This window comes from Camelus bactrianus, chromosome 1 (assembly GCF_048773025.1).
Source record: "Camelus bactrianus isolate YW-2024 breed Bactrian camel chromosome 1, ASM4877302v1, whole genome shotgun sequence".
In the NCBI taxonomy this organism is placed as follows: Eukaryota; Metazoa; Chordata; class Mammalia; order Artiodactyla; family Camelidae; genus Camelus; species Camelus bactrianus.
Window position 1 is genome coordinate 84,154,119 of NC_133539.1, and position 23,968 is coordinate 84,178,086.

At 42.1% G+C, this 23,968-nt stretch overlaps 1 protein-coding gene and 1 long non-coding RNA gene across 2 annotated transcripts in view; one reads left to right on the forward strand and one right to left on the reverse strand.

Moving 5' to 3' along the window:
* The window catches only part of LOC141578356 (uncharacterized), a 161,860-nt gene extending 153,785 nt beyond the window's left edge, over nucleotides 1-8,075 (forward strand). Inside the window, exons 3-4 of the long non-coding RNA XR_012508626.1 lie at nucleotides 2,980-3,251; nucleotides 7,767-8,075. This is a non-coding gene — a long non-coding RNA (uncharacterized LOC141578356). The remainder of the gene's footprint in view (nucleotides 1-2,979; nucleotides 3,252-7,766) is intronic.
* SERPINI1 (serpin family I member 1) overlaps nucleotides 1-23,968 on the reverse strand; it is a 75,187-nt gene that overhangs the window by 1,273 nt on the left and 49,946 nt on the right. Inside the window, exons 6-7 of the mRNA XM_010952078.3 lie at nucleotides 20,842-20,939; nucleotides 779-865 (exon numbers count right to left, since the gene is read on the reverse strand). Of these exons, the coding sequence (XP_010950380.2) occupies nucleotides 779-865; nucleotides 20,842-20,939 (185 nt within the window). The remainder of the gene's footprint in view (nucleotides 1-778; nucleotides 866-20,841; nucleotides 20,940-23,968) is intronic.

The following is a 23,968-nucleotide window of genomic DNA, read 5'->3' on the forward strand; positions in this document are numbered from 1 at the left end:
TCGATGCCTGAGAGGACTATCTATCTCCTCCTGAAAACACCATTGTAGCTGATGAGATCCTTTTAATGGACAAATGTATGCAGAAGTTAAAAATAATGTGTGCAAATATGATACGTTACATTTTACCAGAGAAAGGAAAAATCCTGCTAAAATTTGATGATGGCTGTTGAACATGATATTGAAACAAATCCAAACAAATGAAGAAAAATGTCAACAGAAAAATCCTTCTCACTTAACTAAGGAAGTCAGAACATTCAAAATAATCAAAGACATTTACCATTTTGCTTTGGACTCACAATTTAAGTCAAAATTTTTAAATTCTTTATTTAAAATTATTATTTTATTCCTAACTTAAAATTATTGCATGCTATCAAACACTCTTGTTTGTGCATATACTTTTAAAAAATTGAAGCTCTTCACTGCCAAAATTAAGAACTGACTTCCACAAATAATTAGGTAGAAAGAAAAATGTTTAACTGGGCAGCAGGGAAATCTTTAACATATTTAAACAGGCAGCACAGCAGGAAAATCTACTCTGTAGAACTGACAGTCCCCTCCCGCCTCTCATTAGAGATGGAAGTTACTCGGTATGGGGCCCTGGGGTGCGTGCACGCCTCAGATCCTATTTGGAACATTCTAGCTGCTTCATCATTAACTTGACTTCTAAGAGCAGGAGTTTTTGGCTGGGTTCTAAAAATGACTCCCATCCCCCACTCAAGATTGCTTTTAAAATGCAAATCTAGAAAAAGTGAGATCTTAGAAAACAATCATTTGGCACCTGAGGCGGCAGCAGCTTCTGAGCCTTCTTCGTTAACCTCTATGAAGGACTTGTGAATTGCTTTGGAAAGGAAAATCTCTTTGTTATCTGCAAAAAAACCAAAAAAACAAAAAAAAACAAGCGCTTCTGAGATATCAGATAGGGAAGTGGTTTTACCCTTTAGTTAAACAGATTTGCGAAATGTAAGTGACATAAGATACTGATACAAAACACAAGAGATAATGCTGCAAAATTACATTTATGATTTGAGAGAACCATTAAAGATGTCTTTTCTGTTTTGTCCTTATTTTATATTCCCTTGTTAATTTTTCCCCTTCATTTTTTATTGGTAATTTTCCCATTATTTATTCCTTACATTGCCAGAAAAAGCAGAAACGTGGCTCTGTTTTTAACAGCAAGTTCAAATTAGTTCATAATTCAAAATAAAGACATTTTACATATTGCTCTCTAGTTTGAAATTTTAAAACGCAAGATGATTTTAAAACACAAAATATCTTGTAGATATCCAGATATAATCAGAATAAGAAATTTTTTTTAAAAAATCTAAACTCCAATTACTGTGATAATATAAATATCCTTGGCAAAGAAAAACAAAATTGTCTTCTAGGTTGTAGAAAGGTAAATATATAAAAAAGTTACTTCCCACTCCATTTGATTGGTTTATCTGAGGATTCAAAAATGTGCTTTATCCCAAGGTTGGATGAAATACACATTTTTAGTATTAGGAAGACCGTTTTTCCCTTTGAATTGTCTTTCTGTTTATGCTTACTTTTAAATTAATGGCTGTTATGGGCTGAATTTGTTCTCTAAAATTCGTAAGCTCTAGCCCCCCACGACTTCAGAATGTGACTGTATTTGGGAGTCTTAAATTAAAATGAGGTCGTTAGGGTAGGCCCTAATCCAGTGTAACTGGTCTCCTTATAAGATATGGAGATTTAGACACAGATAGGCACAGAGGGAAGGCCATGCATGGTAGTTAAATTTTGTGTCAGCTTGGCTTGGCCGTGGTGCTCAGATATGTGGTCAAACATCATTCTAGATGTTTCTGCAAATATTTTTGGGGATGAGATTAACATTAAAATTGGTGGGCTTTAATTAAACCAGATTACCCTCATGATGTGGGTGGGCCTCATCCAATCAGCTGAAGACTTTAATAGAACAAAGATTGACCTCCTTCAAGCAAGAAGGAATTCTGCCAGCTGATAGCCTTAGGACTCATGCCTGAGTCTCTGGCCTACTGGCCTACCTTGCAGACTTTACATTTCCAAAGCCTACACAATTGTGCAAGCCAATTCTTTAAAATAAATCTCTTAACCCCCCTCTCTCTCTCCTTCTCTGTCTCTCTATACACACACACACACATATATATACATACATACACACACACAAATGCATATATCCATCTGTTAGGTAGTTTAGATAGAAATAAGCACTGGGCAGGGGGAGAGGAAGGGGAAAGGAACGATCCAGAACACAAGGAACCTGAGCTGTCAGTCAACCAGAACGCAGGGAACCTGAGTTGTCAGTCAATCAATCAATCAATCATGAAGCCAGGATATAAAAACAGGAAAAATGAGGGAACGGTGCCATTTTTCCTCTCTTGGATTGGCTCATTCCCAATTCCTGGGAGTGTACTATCTTTTACTTTTTTTTACTTCATTAATAAAAATCTTGCTTATATCACGCTTTCTGTTTCTTGTCAAAAATATTTTTTTCGTGTGACTAAGAACCGAGGTAATTCTTATTTCCCTTTTCCTGGTAACATTAATTTTGGTGCTGTGACTCGGATGGCATGCTTAAACTTAATCTTTCCAATCCTTCATTTCCCTCTCCCTCCCTGAAGCCAGCCAGCGGAGCACAAGCTCCTGGGGCCAGTTGTGGCAGCTGAACTGAGAACACAAGGCGTGGTGGGGTGACCAGCCACTGGCTAAACTAAAGGAGATCATTCCAATCAGACCACGGAGACACCCAGCACCCAGTGAGACTGTGGCCGTTTCCCCCTTTCTGGAGTGGAGGCTGAGACATCACCTTCCATCCCCGAATCAGGACCCTAGGATGCCAGGCATTGCTGATCCATGGCTACACTCGAGGATGAATTTGGTTGTGGACAGAGGCTGAGACATCAGCCTAGTCCGTGGGCTTTTCACCTTAGGATGCTAAGCTCTGAAACCCTCCCCCTGTATCCTACCCTTGTTTTTCAGATGGGAAACCAAGAGTCTATCCCTGCTGGGACTCCTTTAGGCTGCATATTGGACAACTGGGACCATTTTATTCTACAAACCTTTAAAAGAAAAACACTTATATTCCTTTGTAATGTTGCCTGGCCACAATATCGACTTCCCTGTGAGGAAGCATGGCCTATAAACGGGAACATAAAGTCAACCATCTTGTTCCAGCTTGATCGCTTCTGTAAGAGACAAGGCAAATGGTCTGAAATACCATACATCCTCTGGGAGATCATTGCTGTCCCTCAGTAAGTAAAAGATATGAATGTAAGTTAACCACTCAGGTAACAGTTTCATCTAATAACCTACTGTCCCTGACACCCCCTAGAGAGGGGGACTCTCCTAAGCTGACGCCCTGCCCTGCTCTCCCTACCACATACCCCTCATTTCCCTCATACTCAGGAAAGATACTGCCTTCAGCTCCTCCATTACCTTTGACCTGCCCTCTGGTAGAAACAGGTGGAGAATTTGGTCCTCAATTCACACATAAGCCGTTCTCTCTGGTAGAACTGAGACAAATTAAGACTGATCTGGGAAGCTATTCAGATAACCCAGATAAAAACATAGAGGCATTTCAACACCTCACTCTGGCATACGATCTCATCTGGAAAGATGTTTATATTATCCTTGCCAAACCCCATCTGACGTAGAAAGGGAAAGGGTTCTTAGAGAAGCCAGAAAATATGCAGACAGCCTACATCTGTCTAACAACAAGTACCCCACAGGGGAAACAGCTGTTCCCCCAGTGGACCCCAGATGGGATTATAATGACCTTAACCAAAAATGGGAAAGAGACCATTTTTTAATCTATGTTAAGGCAGGACTCCGGGCAGCCTGACAGAAAGTTATCAGTTATTCTAAGGTGTTAGCTGTTAGTCAGGAGCCCAGAGAAAAACACACTGCCTTTTTGGAGCAGCTCCAGGAGGCACTTACTAAGTATACTAACTCAGACCTCAGCTCATATGAGGGACACATTATCCTAAAGGATGAATTTCTCACTCAGTCTGCCCCTGATATTAGATGAAAACTCCAAAAGGTGATCCAGGAACCTGGAGAAACTCTTGATGAAGTGTTAACCATTGCTGCCACAGTTTTTTATAATCGAAATCAGGGGCAAGAGGACAGGGCTCAGGAGCAGGAAAGAAGGGAGGAGGCTATGACTGCCCGGATGATAGCGGCCCTTCAAGGGCAGCCACCGTCCTTACATACCCGGCCCCCAACAGTGCAAGTAAGTCCAACGACAAATGCAGCATCTGCCGCCGACCTGGTCACCGGGCCAAAGAATGTCCCTACAGGGACAAACCTCCAAGACCTGCCTGCTTTCAGTGTAGCCAACATGGTCATTGGGCGGCCCTCTGTCTTTCGAGCCAAATGGCTTGCGGGGGAAAACCAGCCCAAGGCCTGCAGATGGTTGTCCAGGACTGAAGAAGCCTCCTCCAGTGTCCCCAATGCAAGAGATCTCCATCACTGGGCTGGAGCCGTGGGTACGAGTGGATGTGGCAGGTAGGACGGTAAATTTTCTTTTGGATACTGGGGCCACCTACTCTGTCCTAACTTCTTTCTCTGGACCCTTTTCCTCTAGATCCTGTACTGTCATGGGAGTCACAGGTAAAGTGACCTTAAGATTCCTTACTCACCCCCTTTGTTGTTTATGGGACAAATGCTCATTCGCATATTCTTTCTTATGCATGCCAGAATGTCCTAGCCCCCTTTTGGGATGAAATCTTCTTTACAAACTGGGAACCCGAGTTACCCTGGGAGAAAATCCCCAAACTTCCACCTCTGTACAACTCTTGCTGCTCCCTGGGGAAGGAGAGAGACCTCCCCACCCAGAGGCCTGGGAGATAAAATTAATCCCGCTGCCTGGGATCAAGGCATCGCAGTGCGGGCAAGGAGGGCTCCTCCGGTTGTCATCTCCCTTAAAGATCCTACCTGGTTCCCTAATTGAAAACAGTATCCTTTAAAACCTGAGGCAAGGAAGGGCCTTCAGCCAACAACTTCTAAGTTCTTACAGTGTGGACTCTTAATTCCTGTTAACTCCCCCTGCAACACATCTATCCTGGTCATTAAAAAAATGGAACCTAGACTGGTCCAGGATTTATGAATCATAAATGAGGCAGCAGTACCTCTTCATCCAGTGGCTCTGAACCCCTGTGTGTTACTGGGGAACGTCCCTCCAGGAGCACAGTGGTTCATGACCTTAGACCTAAAAGGTGCTTTCTTCTGTGTACCCCTTAGTCCCCAGTCCCAATATTTATTTGCCTTTCAGTGGGACTCACCCAATGGGTATCAACACCACCAAACCTGGATAGCACTACCACAGGGGTTTAGAGAGTCCTCACCTCTTTGGGCAAGCTTTGGCCCAGATTTACAGGACTTACAGCTTGAAAAAGGAACTATTCTCCAATATGTAGATGACCTACTTATCTGCTCCCTTACTTGAGAACAGGCCATCCAGCATGCAGTCCAAACTCTTAACTTCTTGGCCGAGCGAGGATATAAAGTTTCCAGGTCCAAGGCCAAAATGGTCAAACAAGAGGTCACTTATCTAGGAGTTGTCTTGACTCCTGGAAACTGTAGCCTTTCCCCTGAATGACTTCAGGGAATCTTACAATTCCCTAATCCCACTACTTGAGAACAGCTCAGGGCATTTCTCAGACTAACAGGTTACTGTAGGCTTTGGATCCCTAACTATGGGTGTATAGCCCAACCTCTATGGGACAGTTTAAAGGGTAAGGATGACTCAGTACCTCTTCAGTGGGGTCCTTCCCAACAGGAAGCAATGGAAGAATGAAAAAATCTCCTAGTGAGATCCCCAGCCTTGGGGCTTCCAGATCCCACAAGGCCCCTCCAGTTATATGTTCATGAGAGACCTTGGGGGTCCTCACCCAACGGCTGGGTCCTACCCAGCAGCCTATGGGACACCTCTCCAAGTGGCTTCATCCCACTGCTAGAGGCTGGCTTTCCTGTCTAAGAGTGTTGGGAGCCCTTTCCACTCTCCTGGAGGAAGCTTTTAAGCTATCTCTGGGGGCCCCTATACAAGCTAACCATCAAGTTTCTGATCTTTTAAAAGGCAAGGGACATTTCTGGCTCTCAGATGCTCGGCTTCTTAAATATCAGGCATTATTATTGGAAAACCCAGATGTCCCTGTCTCTGTTTGTGGGACACTCAATCCTGCTACACTATTGCCATCACCAGACGAGTCTCTTCCCTTTCGCCTATATCACGAGACCCTGTCCATTTCTCTAGGAGCTAGAACAGATCTCACCGACCAACCCCTGGAAACCCTGATGAGATTTGTTTCACCAGTGGGAGCAGCTTTATCACAGATGGGAACACATAGAGCTGGATACTCAGTTCTGTCCCTCCATGAGGTTACAGGAAGCTAAGCCACTGCCTACTGGCACCTCAGCACAACTGGCTGAACTGATCACCTTAAAACGAGCCTTAGAGCTCGTGGAAGGGGAAAGGTCACCATTTATACAGACTCAAAATATGCCTTCCTGGTTTTACATGCTCATGCAGCTATTTGGAAGGAAAGGGGACTTCTAACAGCCAAAAATAGTCCCATAAAATATGTGTCCCAAATCCGTGGCCTCCTTGAGGCCCTCCAGCTTCCCTGACAAGTGGCTGTGGTTCGCTGTAAGGGCCATCACAAAGGGGGTTCAGAAACAGCAAAAGGAAACAGCACAGCTGATGCTGCAGCCACGAGTGCTGCCATTCAGGAGCCTCCCTGCAAGGGGCACTGGTTCCTACCCTGCCTTTACCAAGCCCCCATTGTACTCAAGAAGAAGAGATTTGGGGCAAACAGAAAGGATTTTTACTTGGATCTTCAGGCTGGTTACAGCAGGAAGAAGTTTTACTTTTACCACAGGATCTCCAATGGGGTGTCTCAAAGGCCTTATGTGAAGCTACGCACTTGGGTAAGGATGCTTTTCCCTTGCTAATCTCAAGGGTGTTTAAAGGAAAGGGACTAAGCCCATAGACGGAGTGATCAACCCTTGCCCTACCTGTGCGGTTAACAACCCACAGGGAGCCTTAAAAACCCCAATTAATTCGACCTGCTCAACATAGAGGGTATTATCCAGGAGAGGACTGGCAACTTGGTTTTACTCAGATCCCCCCATATCAAGGTTACAAATACCTACTGATCTTTGACACATTCCCAGGATGGGTAGGAGCACATCCCATCAGAACTGAAAAGGCATCAGAGGGTAACAAAACAACGATTACACGAAATAATTCCCAGGTTTGTCTCCCTCTTTCTCTACAAAGTGATAATGGGCCTTCATTTATCTCCTCGATGGTCCAGTCTGTTTCTAAAGCCTTAGGAATCCATTATAATCTACATTGCTCATGGAGGCCTCTCCTCAGGATAAGTTGAAAAGGACAATCAGTTCCTTAAGGCTGCTCTTAGGAAGCTCATCCAAGAAGCCTCTTTTACGAACCAGGGTCACCCGTAGGATGACCCTGGGCCTTAGTCCTTACAAAGCTTTCTATGGAAGGCCATTTATTCAGGCAGAAATACTGGTAGATAATGAAGTCACCTCTTTAGGGGCATATGCCCAGGCTCTTAATCAATTCCAGAACACCTTGAGAGGATTTGGGTTAAAAACAGGACCTCAAGTGACAACAGCATCTCTTTTGTATCCCCCTGGCACTCAGGTGTTGATCAAAGTTTGGAAGGATGGCTCCCCAGCCTCCCAGCTTCAACCTGCATGGAAGGGGCCTTACCCTGTTCTTCTGTCCTCCCCCACTGCAGGAAAAGTTCCTGGAATTGCCAGCTGGATACATCATACCCAAGTCAAACCTTAGAAATTGGCCCAAGAAGACCAATCCGTTAAAAACTCGGACTCTGGCACCCAAGATACCTCAAATTCCACGTATTCTTGTGAACCTCTTAGCGATCTGCAACTGCTTTTCAAGCGACACTCTGGTGAGACTGTTCCATCACCCTAGGGGACTATGGATCCCTATTAGATAAACCTTTTTCTTAAATGTCTACTGGCTCTAATCTTTTCTTTTTTAGGCCCCCACTAAACTGTTTTAATACTAACTTAAAATGTCCTGACATTAGGGTCCCTCTTTTTATTCCTCCTTTAGTTTACTGGACTAACACTCCAACATCTGCTTTCTAAAACCTAAACCAACAGAAATTTTTTCCTAAGACAATTTTTCCACTTAAGTAGGCATCACCCTTGTTTGTCCCCTTCATCCCTTGGCTAGGATTAGCTCTATATATTTGACCTCTGTCTTTTCAACCTTCTTATAAAATGTTTCTTCTTATCTAGAGTCAAACTTCAAATGGCTATATAACAAGGTAATCAACAAATCAGCCAAGACAGCTGTTATACAAGCCCCTCAATGGACACTGACCCTTCGTTCACCACCTGCCCAGTGACAGCCACCTTGTCTGGGACCCCAAAGAGCTCCATCGTTGCCCAAGATCAGCAGGAAGTAGCTAGAACTGTCCTCTGTCCTTGCCCTCTACGTCCCAAAGATTTGAGGTCCTAAGACTAGAGGGGGGAATGTTAGGTAGTTTATGTAGAAATGAGCACTGGGCAGGGGGCAGAGGAAGGGTCCAGAACACAAGAAACCTGAGCTGTCAGTCAGCCAGAGGGCAGGGAACCTGAGTTGTCAATCAATCAATCAATCACAAAACCAGGATATAAAAATAGGAAAACTAAGGGCGCAGTGGCCTTTTTTCCTCTCTTGGATTGGCCCGCTCCCAGTTCTCGGGAGTGGACTTTTACCTTTTTTACTTCACTAATGAAAATCTTGCTTCTATCACGCTTTCTGTCTCTCATCAAAAATCTTTTTTCCAGGTGACTAAGAACTGAGGTAATTCTTATTTCCCTTTTCCTGGTAACATCTCTCACTATATGTACATATGTATATCTATTCGTCCTGTTGGTTCTGTTTATCTGAAGAACCCTGACTACTACAACATGTGAAGACACAGGGAGGAGATGGCCGTCTGTAAGCCAAGGAGAAAGGCCTCAGAAGAAACCAACCCCGAGGACACCTTAATCTCAGACTCCCAGCGGCCAGAACCATGACAAAATAAATGTCTGTTGCTGAAGCCAGTCTGTGGAACTTCGTTCTGGCAGGCGTAGCAAACTATACAGTACAACAGCTTTCAGTCTTGCGTTTCCAGCTTTTCCCCAAGATTAAAATGAAAGAAACAAAAGATACTTGCGGGGGGGGGGGGAATAAAGCAAAAAACAGTAAAAGGGGTGGGAGGGTACAGCTCAAGCGGTAGAGCACGTGCTTAGCATACACAGGGTCCTGGGTTCAATCCCCAGTACCTCCTCTAAAAATAAATACGTAAACCTAATTCCCCCTCACACAATAAATAAATAAATAGATTAAATTTTTTTAAAGGAAAAAAATCCAAAAAAAGTACAAGGAAGCAAGATCAAGGATTACTCAAATTTATACCTTTTTTTTTTTCCAATTCCAGGAGGTCTACTTCAAATTTGAGCTTAGTAACTCTGCTGTTGATACCCAGCATCCACCGTTCAGTAAAAGCACCTGCTTATTTGGAATAAGCCCCAAGACAAACTGGTGGCATCTCTGATTATACTTTTAATAGGCATATTCTTTCCTCAGCTCATATTTAGCATTAAGATATAAGCACTGCATTATGAAACAGTGCGTCTCACATATATTATGATGCAGTTGATGACAAGAAGAAAAATAAAAAGCAATAAAGGGTTTACACAAAACAATTAAGTATAATTAGCTCCCTCAAATCTAGACTAGTTGGCTTTTTTTTTTTAACAAATGAAAAGTATAAATTGCATTAAATAACTAGTCAAAATAATTTAGTTGGCAAAAACAGTGAATTCCAAAACAGTAAAATATATTAACTATTTAGCAGTTAGCTAATGCTCTATTATTTTCAGATTCTGCTGCCCGTTTCAATGCAGGGTCATGCATTAGGAGCCAGAATTGACAGCATCCGTTCCTAAAGAGCAAGAGGTGTCCACGCAGCCAGCCAAGCCCTGTCCAGATACTCTGAGGGGGGTTCTCAAAGACACCAGGTGATCATTTAGACACATCAGTTTCACAGAGGAAACTGCCTCCAGTAGCCCCTGAGCTTGATCTGCTGACTGTACTAGGCACCCCGAAAGAAGGAATCTCATCCCTTCAACCTTGGCTTCTGCCCCGAATGTGCCCTCCTCTAGTCCTCTAACCTCCCATTCACACCTACAGAAGGGGGTGGGGGTGGGGGATGCTGCAAGGCACCATGGCAGAAAGGGCAAGAAAGCAAGGACACTGAGGGTTCTCCCCAGAACGCTAGTTATTTAAAAGATAAAGAAACGGACAAACCTTTCACAAGATTCACAAAGAAGAGAGAGTACCCAAATAAACAATATTAAGATTAAAAAAAAGAACAGAACTAAAGATATAAAGAGAATTTTTAAAAATCACAAAAAAACCACTACGTATAATTTCCTGCAGATAAATGTTAATCAACTTTAAGGAGTATAATTTATTAACTATGAACTGTATCTATCTACAGTACACAATTTGGCAAATTTTGGAAGTTGTATTATCTGTGAACCCAGCTCCACAAATAAGATTAAGAATATTTCCATTCCCCTTTCTAAAGTTTCTTGTGCTTCTTTATGCAGATAACTTTGAAAAAGAACAGATTTGCCATCAACTGGACAATTTTATTAAAATGTATAAATTATAAAGTTGAATCAAGGAAATAAATAGAATGTCTGAATAGTCCAGTAACCATTAAAGTAGTTGAAAATCTTTCCCCTTCCTCAAAATAAAAGATTCCAAGCAGATGGTTTTCTAGGGGATTTTAACCAAACCTTCTAGAAACAGACAGAATTTTCTGTTGTAACACTATTCCAGGCTCTATAAAGAGAATAAAAGCAATCTAATTCATCTCTGGGTAGTCTTAGCTTGCTATTAAAATTGAACAAAGGCTGTTGAAGAAAAGAAAATCATATGCCAAACTCACCTATTAACATGGAGGTAAAGTTTCTTTAAATCAGAAAATTAAACCCAGCAACATATATAAATGCATTTTTAAAAATGAGTCTGTAGGGAGTCAGTGGATCATGACATAGCAGTTAAGAACTGGTCTAGCTGCCTGCAATTCACATTAAAGCTTCCTCTGGGATGAGCTTAGCCAATACAAACCAATACGCCACTACCTTACTTAAAACCCTTTCCCCTTTCCTGCCTGCTCTACCTCCCACCTCGCCTTCAGTATATAACACACCTGCATACAGCTCAGCAATACGAGGACCTCCATGAGGTTGCCTCTACCTCTTTCCCTCAGCATCCTTCCCTCCACACGCTGTGCTCCAGGTTATCTGAACTGCAGGGGCCTGGTCACACCACACTTTATCACTTCTGTGTCTTTGCTTCCCCACAAACTCCCTGAACCCTTGTACAGTGAGACACCTAATCTACTTTTGAGGCTCTGCTTTGAAACCTTTTGGGACTCTTCCGTTCTCCCCTGATTCCTAAACCACACCCCTAAAGTAGAACTGACCACTCTTTCCCGCTGAACCCAGGCTCTAACTCTATTTAAGCCTTTGCACTATATCATATTAGCATAGCTCTCTCTCTCTTCCTGGACTGTCAGCTTCCTTCAGGCAAGGATTGTGTCTTTCCTTTTAGTGTCCCTGGCTTTTAGCACTTAATGAGCCTAATGAATGAACTGACTTAAGTAGAGGGAGTTTCCTGATAATACGTACTTTTCCAGGGTTTAACCCAACATTTAGTAACTGTTGAATGAAAGGGGTTAGCTGTTTCATGTTGTAAAACTTTGGATGTCTTCACTCTAGAGGCACCATGACTACAATTTTGTTCACAATTAATGGCTATAAAGTTTATTCTTATAATAAATAAAACATATGGCACTAATCCAAAATAGATGGTCTAGGAAGATTGATGGAGAACTGCCCCAAAGAGAGAAAGAATACCAAGACCACACGCACACCAGAAAACTTAATACTCTAATTGAGTAGAGGAGCAGAAGGGATGGGATCCCACAGACCAGTGTCATCATATACATTTCAAAGACAGCACAATAAAGATCGAAACCGATGTTCCAGCTTCCAGGGGTGATTAACTGCTACACCACGGACAGCATGTGTCTGCAGTTGTAAACGAGAGCTCAGGAAACTTAACCTTCAGAAAAACACCACCCCTTTAAATATACAAGTAGGAGAAAATGTAACAAGCAGGAAATCACATCATGAATACTGAGGGAACAAAAGAAAAAACTTTTTCTCTTGGGACAAGTTTCAAGCAGTCACACTGATATAAAATATAAGCTGAAGGGGGTGTAAGCATGAATGTGTCTGCTGCCACCGCATCTTAGAGGAGACTAGGTCGTGCAGGAACACAAGTAAGATCAGAGCTTCTGCGTTTGCCCCGTAGTAGTGCCCATCCTCATGTAGTTGTGTGTCGGTCAAGGCCATCTTTCCTGCCAGGCCATGCACTTGCCCCCGCAAGGTCCTGGACCTTCCTGAGTTATTCAACATCTCCTGCCAAGTTCTTGCAGATGGCCAGGCACCAAGGGCTCACTCAGATATTTGAGGAATCATAATGTGAGTGGAATTAAAGAGATTTACACTGATGAGTTCATCTTATTTGTTAGAGAAAAGTTAACTATTGTCTGAAACTGAAAATAAATAAATCAGTAGCAAACAGAGATAACCCCCCCCCCCAAAAAAAAAAAACCGTCCACTGGCCCTAAGCAGTCTTCTCCTTCGGGCCACAGCCTACATTGCTGCCAAATGACTGGCCCTATTTTCCTCCAGGCAGCATGGAGCAAAGCTTTTCACAATGGATAAGATGGGAACTGGGCCAGCAAACCCTGGGTTCCCCAGAGAAGAGCTGGGCAATAATTCAAGCTCTTCTGCAAAAAAACAGGGCAAAATACTAAACCATTCATTCAGTCACTGAGCAAATGTTTATCAAGTACCCTGCTTGTATGAGGACTTGTGCAGGACACCAAAGGCTCTGAGTATCTGCAGTGAACATAATGCGGGCAGGATGGCCAGGGTGCAAGAGGATGCCCCTACCTCCTCTCTGGCACTGCTCCTAAACAGCCAATTTAAATAGATATCTGCGTCACCAAGGACATGCTTAAAATAACAAAATCAACAGAGTTCCATAACAGAACCCTAGGATACCAAATATGTCTCTACTTCAGTTGTGAAAATATTTTTAGCTTCAGCCCCACCCATGAACTTTAGAAAGGTTTTTAGAATTTGAGCTCCTTCAAGGTAGGAATAGCATTTGTTTATTTGTTTTTCTGGATAGATTTTGTTATAGATCAGTAAATTCTCATTTCTTTGTTCATTCATTTATTCATGTAACTGAGCACCTCCTATATGCCGGACATGGTTGATGCACCGGGTATACTGTGGTGATCTAAATAGTTCCTTCCTAATGGGAGAAAGGGGACATTAAATAACGGGGACAATAAAGAAGAAAATCAATAGATGACTGCAATTTCAGGCTATGGTAAGTCTAAGAAGAGAAAGTGATGTGTTGGCTGGTGGCTAGGGCAGGGAAGAGGAGCTCCTTGACATCAGATGTTAGGAAAGGCATGTCTGAGAAGGTTAATCTGAGCTGAGACTTAAAGAAGACAGAGGAGCCAGCCAAGGGCAGACTGGAGGTAGTTTCCGGCAGAGGGAAAGGCTAGTGCAGTGGCAGCTACAAGCCAGGTGTGCTCAAGGACCCAAAAAAGGTCTGTGTGGCTGGAGCGTGGGGACTGAGGAGGGCCAGAGGCTTGAGAGAAGCCCCCAACGTGCAGCAAGGTGGGGTCCAGCACCATTTCCTCAGGGCACACACCCACCCAGCATCTAGCCTGCTCCCCACACCATGCTGGGCTCTGAGGACGGAAAGGCGTCTGTGACACAGTCGGGCTCCTGAGGAGCTCCCAACTCAGTGGCAGGTATGAGAACAAACAATCCAAGAACAGGTAAAACGTGTGAAAGCGCCTTGCACTGTGGGAGTTTAGATGAGAGAAATTAAACCATCTAGGAAGGGAGAGAGGTCAGCGGAAGCTTCTCAGAGGAGCGACATTTGGGCTGGTTCCTGGAGAACAAGTAGAAGAGTGAAAGTCAGAGGTGGGGACAAGAGGATTCCATGCTGAGAATTGTATCTGCAAAGTGAGAGAAGCAGTGGTGATGACCTGAAGGTCCAGCTGAAGCCTGGGCTGTGAGCAGGAGGGGAGGGGCGGGGGGTTTGCCTGCTTTTAAGAGCTTGGACCATGATGCGAGAGAGCCTGGGCTTTGTCCGCAAGTAATAAGATACGTCTGCTTTGATTTTAGAAGGTATCTGTGGCAGCAGCTGTAAAGCGTGAATCGGATGAGCAAACAGCTGGGGGCAGGAAGATCAACTTTGTTAGCCGTGGCCACCGTCCAAGCAAGAAAGTAGGGGGAAACTGGAATTAGGGCGCTGGACGAGAAAGAGCCCAGCCCTCTGGCTTACAGGTAGAAGGAGAACGAGAACAAACAAGGGCAGGATGTAAGAGTCAGCCCAGCATAAATCTAATCACTTGAGTCTGACCTGAATACGGCTTTTGCTGTGTCTTCTTAATTCCTTTATTTTATTGGCTCCTTTATTAAAGCTTGTACTTTGTGCTGAAGGATTTAGTACTCTCTTTCTCCTTCCCCTTACACCTTCCAAGAGGATTATCTATTAATCCAAATGCTGACAGTCATTCATTTCCATTACAAAAATAGCCCTACTCTATATAACAGAATCCTCCCTGCACATAGATGAGCATTTTAAATAGAGCCAGAGAAGAAAATGATTCTCAGCATTCTCTGGATTCCATGTTTATTGTATGAGTCCTTACTATGTTTTATGTTAATGGAATTTAGCGTCAAAAGCAATGGACATCAGATTGAGGTTGGAAGAAAGAAACACAATAAATGCAGAGTATCTCATCTTCTTCATCCCTTCCTTCAGTGAGTACAAAGCAGAAAGCACGGTGCTGGGTGCTTCTTAAACATACACAAGGATCAATGTGGGGGAGGTTTAGATTCTGGCAGGGGATATCTAATGCATAAACACTGATAATATGAAATTAGATGTGGTATGTGGCATAAGGAAAATAATCGACTATTGTAGTATTTAGGAAGGAGGATTGCTTCTGGTTGGTGGCATCACAGGGACTTACTGAAGTTGGGGATCTTAGACCTGACGCTCAGTTCAGAAGAGATTTCAGGTGGGAGAGGTTTCAGAAAGATGGGGATCTGGGGGGATGTGAGGAGCAGAGCGAGTGTTCAGTTTGGCTGCGTGTGAGGAACCAGCCAGGGCTCAGGCTGGAGGGAGCTGAGGTCTGAACGCCCTGCCGGGCAGTGGACAGCGCACTGCAGGCTGAAAGGAGGATTTGAACAGGAACTGGAATGACCGAGAGCGAGTTTTAAGGCGATTAGTCTTGGCCGTGGTAGGTAATACAGATTAGATGGAAGAGAGATTGGAAACCATTTAGGAGGCTATTGAAATCGTCGAGGGCAACAGTAATGAGAGTCTGAAATGAAAGTAGATGCTGTGGAACAGAAAATGAAAGAGTGGATTCAAGAGGCCTTAGCAAAAGGCTTTCAAGTCACTCGATTTTTCCAGAAGCAAGAGAATGTAAAGCAGGGTATTTTTCTTTTCTATCCTCTGCTAAATCACATTTTTGAACAACGATAAAAATTTCATCACATAATTCAAGAGTTGGTAGCAGTGTCCCAAGAGTACTGAAATGTTTTCTGGGCTCTTTTGAATGGACAAACTCTACTGATAATATTATTTTTAAAAGATTTTCCCAATTTTTAAGTAAGAATTTTAATTAAAGAAGTCATACATACACAAGGTCACATTCAAAACAGCGCACAGTGGTATATGAAACAAAAACTCCTCTCTTATCTAACAGCCTCTGTCTAGGGTTCTGGAGGAAACCACTGCTATCATTTTCTAAGATGTTGTTCAAAATCGTTCTGCGTGTGTAAAAGCTTAAATACATACTTGTGAGGGGCGGTCTAAGATGGTGGAATAGCAAGATCTGTAGCTCACGCCCTCCCACAGACACACCGAGTCTGAAGTTACATATGGAACTAGAATGCTGAAAAAGAGCTAATGATTAGCTGACCAACTGGAGGCACAACAAGGAATAAAAGGGCCACGTGAGGACAGCTAGGAGAGGCAGAGTCAGTCTCACCAAAAACCCCCTGTGCACAACAGGGAGGGATCTCACAAGTCCGGAGCTACTCCCTGAGGAGCGAGGGGTTCGAGGTCTGCATTGGGCACTCCACCCCAGGGCATCTGCCCTGGAGAGAAGAGGCCCCCTGAACATCTGGCTTTGGAAACCAAAGCAGTTTGTGTCCAGGGGACCCAGGGGGCTGTGGAGACCCGAGATAGTCCTTTTAGAGGACTGGCACATAGTCTCACCTATCCCAGGACCCAGCACAAAGGCAGCAGTTAGAGAAGTGCCTGGACTAGACGTGAAGGGGATTCATTTGCTAATCTTGAAGCATCGGCTAGAGAAGCGGGGACCAGTGGGGACTTTGGGAGCAGAGGCATGGGTGAATGCCATTTTTGCCCCTCCCTGTACCTGGCCAGTGCGGGCGGGTACACACAGGCACAGCTTTGCTAAAAGCTGGGTGCGTCTGTGCGCCATGGCCAGCGCTCTTCCACCGCGTTCCTAAAGCTGGTGGGGGAGCACCGTCCACACGGGGGACACCACTTGATTGCCTGGCCCTGGGGCCAGCGGGGCTTGCATTTCTGGGCCCCAAAGGACTGTAATCATCAGAAAGACGATTCTGTGCAGGCTCCCGCCCCCAGGGCACTGCACAGACAGCAGACTAAAACCATCCCCAGTCTGCCTGTGAGACAGGCGCTCTTCCTTGTCCTGAAGCTCCAACCTGAGGGGCAGGCTGCACGTTTGCCACAGGTGTAGAGGCTACAGAGGAGTGCTCGGGGAACGTGGGCAGGGAGACACCATCCTTGAGCCTTCCCTTGGACTTGCTGTAACTTGCCAGTAACTCTCCAGAGAGAGTTCTTTCACTCATCTGAAGCCCTGATTTTTGCAACTGTCATCCAGGGACACCTTCAGATCTGGTCTGGAGGCCAGCAGGGTTTATAACTGTGATCCCACAGGGCTGCATGTACTTGCATATTTTAAAAGCTGCTGCATGAAGTAGGGGGTTAGGCAAGCTCGGTGGTAGAGCACATGCTTAGCATGCACAAGGTCAATACCTCCATTAAAAAAAAAAAAAGCTGCTGTCTCAAGAAGTGGCTTCCAATCAGCCTAAAACTAGGTGCTGACTGAGATCCCTTTTACTGGAACACCCATAGGTCTTCACACACCATCAAAAACTGGGATCTATCAAGTATAAGCCAGGCAACTTAGTCAATCACAAAGGTTCAAGAGTCAACCAAGAGCTAGGGAAAAGTTCAACAACAGGGTTCATTTCCTACACACGGCCGCTCCTTCAAGACTGGGAGAAGTACCTGTTTTGCTTAATACATAGAAGCAAACAGAAAGAGTCAAGCAGAATGAGGGAACAGAGGAGTATGTTCCAAATGAAAGAACAAGACAAAACCTCAGAAAAAGACCCCCTGAAGTGGAGATACAGAGAACGGATTGGTGGTTGCCACAGAAGGTTACCAGAGGAAGGGAGTGGGCAAAATTGGTGAGGTAGGTCAACCGTATGGTGATGGATGGTAACTAGCCTTGATGTGGTGATCACTTTGTGTTGTACACAAGTATCAAATTCTGTTGTACACCTGAAATAAATATAATGTTATGTACCAATTTTGCTTCAAGAAAAAAAAATGAGAGAAAAACAATACAGTCTTCTCCTTCATCTTTTGACCCAACATGCTGCCATTCTGCCCTTTAATGTTTCCCCCTCTCAGCTTCCACAATGCTTTCTCTAGCACAAGATTTCTCAGCTCATCATCATAGACGTTTGGGAGGGGTTTAATTGTTTGTTTGGGAGCTGTCCTGTTTAGTGTGGATCCCAGGGGTGTAGCGGCCCTGGACTCTGCCCACTAGACACCAGTAGCTCCTCCTAGTTGTGACAACTGGAAAGGTCTCCAGCTCCAGCTATTGTCAAATATTCTCTGAAAGGCAATATGGTCATTCCTATCACTCTTCCTTTTATTAAATCCAGCTGTTTATGTCTTTCCCTCAGGTCTGTGTGTTTCTTCAGAGTAGACATGATACCTTAATCATTTCTTCATTTTTATGTATAGTACCTTGTTCACATGATCTGTCTCACAAAGACTTGGTAAATGAAAGGAATGGACATGGCGTTGAATATAATTAATTCGCATATTCTTAAACACCATGAAAGTCTCATTAAAGCAGAAAATAATAATCAAATACATGCTAATAATTTCCCTGGGTACTTGTGGAGGTTACTAAGTGTCATAAATACTTTAATTATCAAGGTTTTCATGTATTTGGGGAGGCAAGAAACTAAACATGTGAAAAGGATACCAACCATGTAAGGCAGAGCACGTGGTGCCCAAAACACAAAGATGCAGAGAATAAATGCTACTGAGTTTAGAGGAAGCAGAGAGGTAAGCTTTATGGTTGTGTCACTAGAAAGTTTTCAAATGAATGATTCATGAGTAATGTGTGAATTTGTGTGTGTGTGTGAGCGAGAGAGAGCAAGAGGAAGAGAAAATTAAGAATATGTTACCTGGGGTGGCTGGCATGCTGGGACTGGACTACCAAGATGCTGGCAAAACCAGGAACTTAAGAATCAAAGAATCCTCACTGAAAGCTTCAGACGTTGGCTTTCAATCAGTTATCCTGAAGGTCTGAATTGGGTAGTGTTTGAGAGTAACCAATCTTGGATTTCTTACTGATATTTTAAGGAGTTAAATGTTCCAAGAAATATAACGTACAAAGTGGCCCCAGATAAAACTCTTCTCTCCTTCCCTCCCCCGTTTTTTCCATTAGCTGACATCTACTGTGCGCCAACTCTGTGTCAGCCCGGGCCAGGAATGGGAACACAGCTGTGAGCAGGATGCTGAGACGGATTCAGTTCTGATGGAAGTTTAATCAAAGAGCAGGGACTTCCCACGTGGACTGTATCAACTCTGAAAGATCCTAGTGTTATTTCAAATCTTTACTCATGTGTACATTTATGCTTTACTGTCTCTGTACATAGTAAATACAATTAAATATTACCTTATAAGCCTTCCAGATATGTCTAAATATTTCACCTACACTGACCACAATAACTGGCCACTGCGGGACAACTCCCTCGGGAATGAAAAGCAGCAAATATTCTACGTGTGTGAAATAACTGCCTCGATGTTTAGGCGAGACAATGAGGAATCTCTAATCGAATCAAAAATAGAGCCATGGTAAGAAGCAAAATGTAATTATCCAGTTGGAATTTGGCCAGTATAGTAGACAGATTCTCTTGAGTTCCTGAGGAAAGGAGCATAAGAACTTTAAAGTATCCTCTGCTTCAGCTACGAATGTATTTCTGACTCCAGCACAATGTACCCATTACCTTTTGGATCTCCTCCAGTCCTACCCTCGTGACCACCCCACTCAAGAGCCCAGAGGCCGAGGAGCTCAGATGTGAGCCACGAAGACCCTTCCTCAGGGAACATTCATTTCCCTTATGTGGACAGAAACATTTATGTTGTAGACACGTAGAAAAGCTCTATTAGTGCTTTGGGATGTAGGCTCTCTGAATGAGGGGTCGAAGTTGTGGTGTCAAATACATTACTGTCATCTCATTGCTAGAAGCCGAATGCTGTTTATAAAAGAATCTTCCCGATCCTAAATGTGGGAGATCTTTCTTACAGGCTGCTGCTTCCAGAGAGGAAAGCTAACTTCTCTCCTGTGACCACATGAACTGCTCAGGAATCTGTCATCCCAGCTCTCTAACTGGAGAACTGGGTTCAATAAATTGCGTATAAAAAGGCCTTACACACTGAGTTTCTTTTATCTTGATATATATCTGTCTTAATCTCATCAGAAACAGATTGTTTAATTTCCTATGTTCCACAGAAATGACAGAAAATCATCATTATCTAAGCTAAGTCTTTCACTCACAGATAACTTATTTCAATAAGTGTCTTGAGGTTAGCTGCTTAAAAATATTACCCAAAGGATTCTACATTTCTAAGTACTTTAATGTCACTAATATGTTAAGATTTTTATCTTGACCAGAATAGGGCACCTGAATCAGATAATTCAACTGGATTTTTCCCCCTTGGGATATTTAAAGTAAATTATTCAACACCTAATATGCCAGGTGTATTTTGAAGCTACTTCTTCAAAACCACTGCTTTTTATTGAAAACTTAGGATAATATTTACATCATCTTACAGGTGTTCTTCTTACAAGCATTTAGTTCTCACAGCAGACACTTATGTATCCTCTCTTCTTTCCTTCCTATATGACTTATAACTGGACATATTGAGATATTCAATCAACACATTTATTGATTATCTGTGCCACAAGGCATTGTGTCAGTTGTGATGGGCAATTCAAAGATGTATATAAGACAGGTGTCTTAGCGAATATAACCTGCTATCAAAGATAAGACGTGGACCAGAATAATATAAACATAATGTTACGACTGTATTTATAGTTTTGCTTATAAAAGTTAAATATATTTGTTATATTTATCTGGCAACTGATAACTATATTTTACCTCAGAACTCCATAATAAAATAGAGGATTCAACATCATCATTTCAAAAAGCTCTTATGGAAAAACATTTTTAAAATGGGTTTTTATAACAGAACATTGTAAACTGACTATAACTCAATAAAATTTAAAAAAAAATAAATAAATAAAATGGGTTTTTATTTCCTACCAGACAAGGCTGTGAAATTTGCATTTTTGATGAAAATTTCAGTTATTCCAAGAGCCTTCAAAGCATCTTTTAAATCAACTTCCTGTTCCACTGTGAACCTGGAGAAAACAGAGGGAAAAAAAATATTTAGTTATACCATCTTGTTACCTGGGACAAGAATATAATGTTAGATTTATTGATTTTATTTTCTTTTTTAATTGAACTGTAATTGGTTTACAATGTTGCATTAATTTCTGATATACAACATAATGATTCATTTATACATATATAGAGATATTCCTTTTCATATTCTTTTTCATTATAGGCTATTACAAGGTATTCAATATAGTTCTCTGTGCTATACACTAGGACCTTGTTGTTTATCTATTTTATATATAGTAGTTAGTATCCACAAATCCTGAACTCTCCTTTTATTCCTCCAATCTTCTGTAAGTCTATTTCTGTTTTGTAAATAAGCTCATTTGTGTCATTTTTTTAGATTCCTCATATAGGTGTTATCAATGGTATTTTTCTTTCTCTTTTTGGTTTATTTCATCCATGTTGCTGCAAATGGCATTCTTTCTTTCTTTTTATGGCTTAGTAGTATTCCACTGTGTGTGTGTGTGTGTGTGTGTGTGTGTGTGTGTGTGTATGTGTGTGTGTGTGTGTGTGTAGCACAACTTATTTATCCAATCATCTGTTAATGGACATTTAGGTTGCTTCCATGTCTTGTATCTTTTCAAATTACATGCACCCCAATGTTCATAGCAACACTGTTTACAATAGCCAAGACATAGATGTGCTGATATTTAAAGTCTGTCTTATAGAGGGTAAGTTATGCTAAAACTGGTCTTACTTGATTGTGCTTGTAAAAAGAGGGGACATCAAAGAGAGTTACATAACAGAACGGTATTAGATTATTAAGGAGGAAGCCAGATTGGTCATAATATGGAATCTCTCCCAAACCGACAAATTGTATTGCCCATCTTTCTAGTGAAAGATACGGACCAAACATGGCTGTATTAACAAACAAATGCACTTTTTAAAAGCAAAGGCTTTTATTACTTTTTAAGTAAAAAGTAGAAACAACTGGTTAGAACAAAATATTTCCTATTTTTAAAGATGTTCCCTCCTAATCAACACGTAAGTTTTTAGTCAGTGGGCTGTGTCCTTCAAAGAGCTAAGAGTGTAGTAGTCACTAAATGTTACATTAACACCATTTCTGATGTATGATTTAAGAAGAATGACAAGGGAATGATTGCTATAAACAAGACTCAGACACTGAGAGGAATAATCAGTGGAAAACAGTTTAAGCAGGCCCACGATTAAGGAAAAAGGCAATTAACAGATGAGTAAATGTTTGGCAAACATATTAAACTAAGTATTGAATTTTATCTATATCCTACACTTTCACGTGGACTTACCATTGTTTATTTTGTTTTTTACAGAAAGCAGATATTGACTGTGAAAGCAGAAAAGGGGGATGAGTAGGTAAATATGAGATACTTGCAGAATACATTCAGTGGCTTGAATGAATTCTTTAAGGTGTTTTTGTGGGGGGGCTTTATTATTTGTTTATTGATCATTTATATGGAGCTTGCTATATACCAGGAACTGCTCCAACAGCATAAAAACAGATTAATTTAAATATCACCACAGCCCTTTGAGGTAGGTATTATTATCCTCAGTTAACAGAAGAAGACATGAGGGCCAGAGAGATGAAATAACTTGACCAAGGTCATACAGCTAACCAGTGGCGGAGCTCGGCTAAGGGTCCAGGTCATATTACTAGTATTCTGATTCACCTAAAACAGGGAAGTGAAGGAAGGTGTCAGTCGGGGATTCTTTCTACTTCTGAAAAGTAGGCTGGCTTGTTTCACACTTCTGAGGCTGGCTGTTCAGGTGAGGATGGTGATTTAGCCAAATTGAATTTGGGACACTCCCTAATTTCCAAACCTTGGTTTTGGCATGTGGAAAATGGCAATAATAATGCCTACTTCATGGTATTGTTGAGGGGATTAAATACGGCTTCTAAAAGTCTTAGGACGGTGCTGGCATGGAGGAGGCAGGCAGTAAAGGGCACATACTGTTAACAGTACTTGTTGTATTACAGCTACACATACGGTTCCCACTACTATAAAATTAAGGTGCTGGGTATTTGCATTTTAGTCGTGGGGGAGTAATTTGATTAAACAGCTGTACTAATCTCTGCTCCATTAACTGTAAATTAGTCAAATCTAGTGTCTTTTTCATTCTAATATTTGTAGTATCTGGCATAGCGCAAAATACGTAAGTTGAAGTGAAATAAAATCTAAGTATCCATGACAGTGTTTGTTCAAAGCTGAAGACAAGATGTAAACAATTTCCACATATCCATTCCTTGTCTTTGTTCCTTATCAAATTATTAAAAATAGCTATTATCCATTTACTACCTTTCTTCTTAATGTAGACTAACATTTATATAATCACTCTCATCTCCCACATACTGTTTAGTATGTCCCTAGCAATATGCAAATCCTTTCTTGTATAGTATCTCATTTAATCAACCCTATGATACTCTCACAAAATCCTAGGAGATAGGTATTGTTACCTCTATTCCACAGAATAACAAACTGAAGTTCACAAAAGCTAAGCAACTTGCCCTAATTACCTAGAGAGAAGGTGGTAAAATGAGGATCTGAACTAAGATCTTTCTGACTGCAAAGCACCGCCACCACTAATCACTATAATCCCAACAATGGCTTATCTAAAAACAAACAAACTACAGGAAGATTTTACATTTCACCCACTGAATTTAAAAGTAAAAAGCCTTAACACTGCTTTTTTACAACCCAAAGACATGGCTGATTTTATAAAGGCATGTGATGTCATCTTGCATTTGTAACTTCCCACCTAAATGAACTGGAGAAGAAGGCAGAGGGCAGAAGCCCTGGAGAATGAGTAGATGTGCAGAGTAAGTGTTAGAAAAGAACAAATATGTACTACATACAAGGAGACTTCAAAATGAATAAGCAATTAATCAAACCCTTTGTAGAAAAACCTAATAAAATCTCTCATGTTAAAAAACAAAATCAGATGGCTTGTGCACTGGTTATATTTTACAAACATGAAACTGAAGTGCTTTTTTAGTAGACAGTCATTTCAAAAT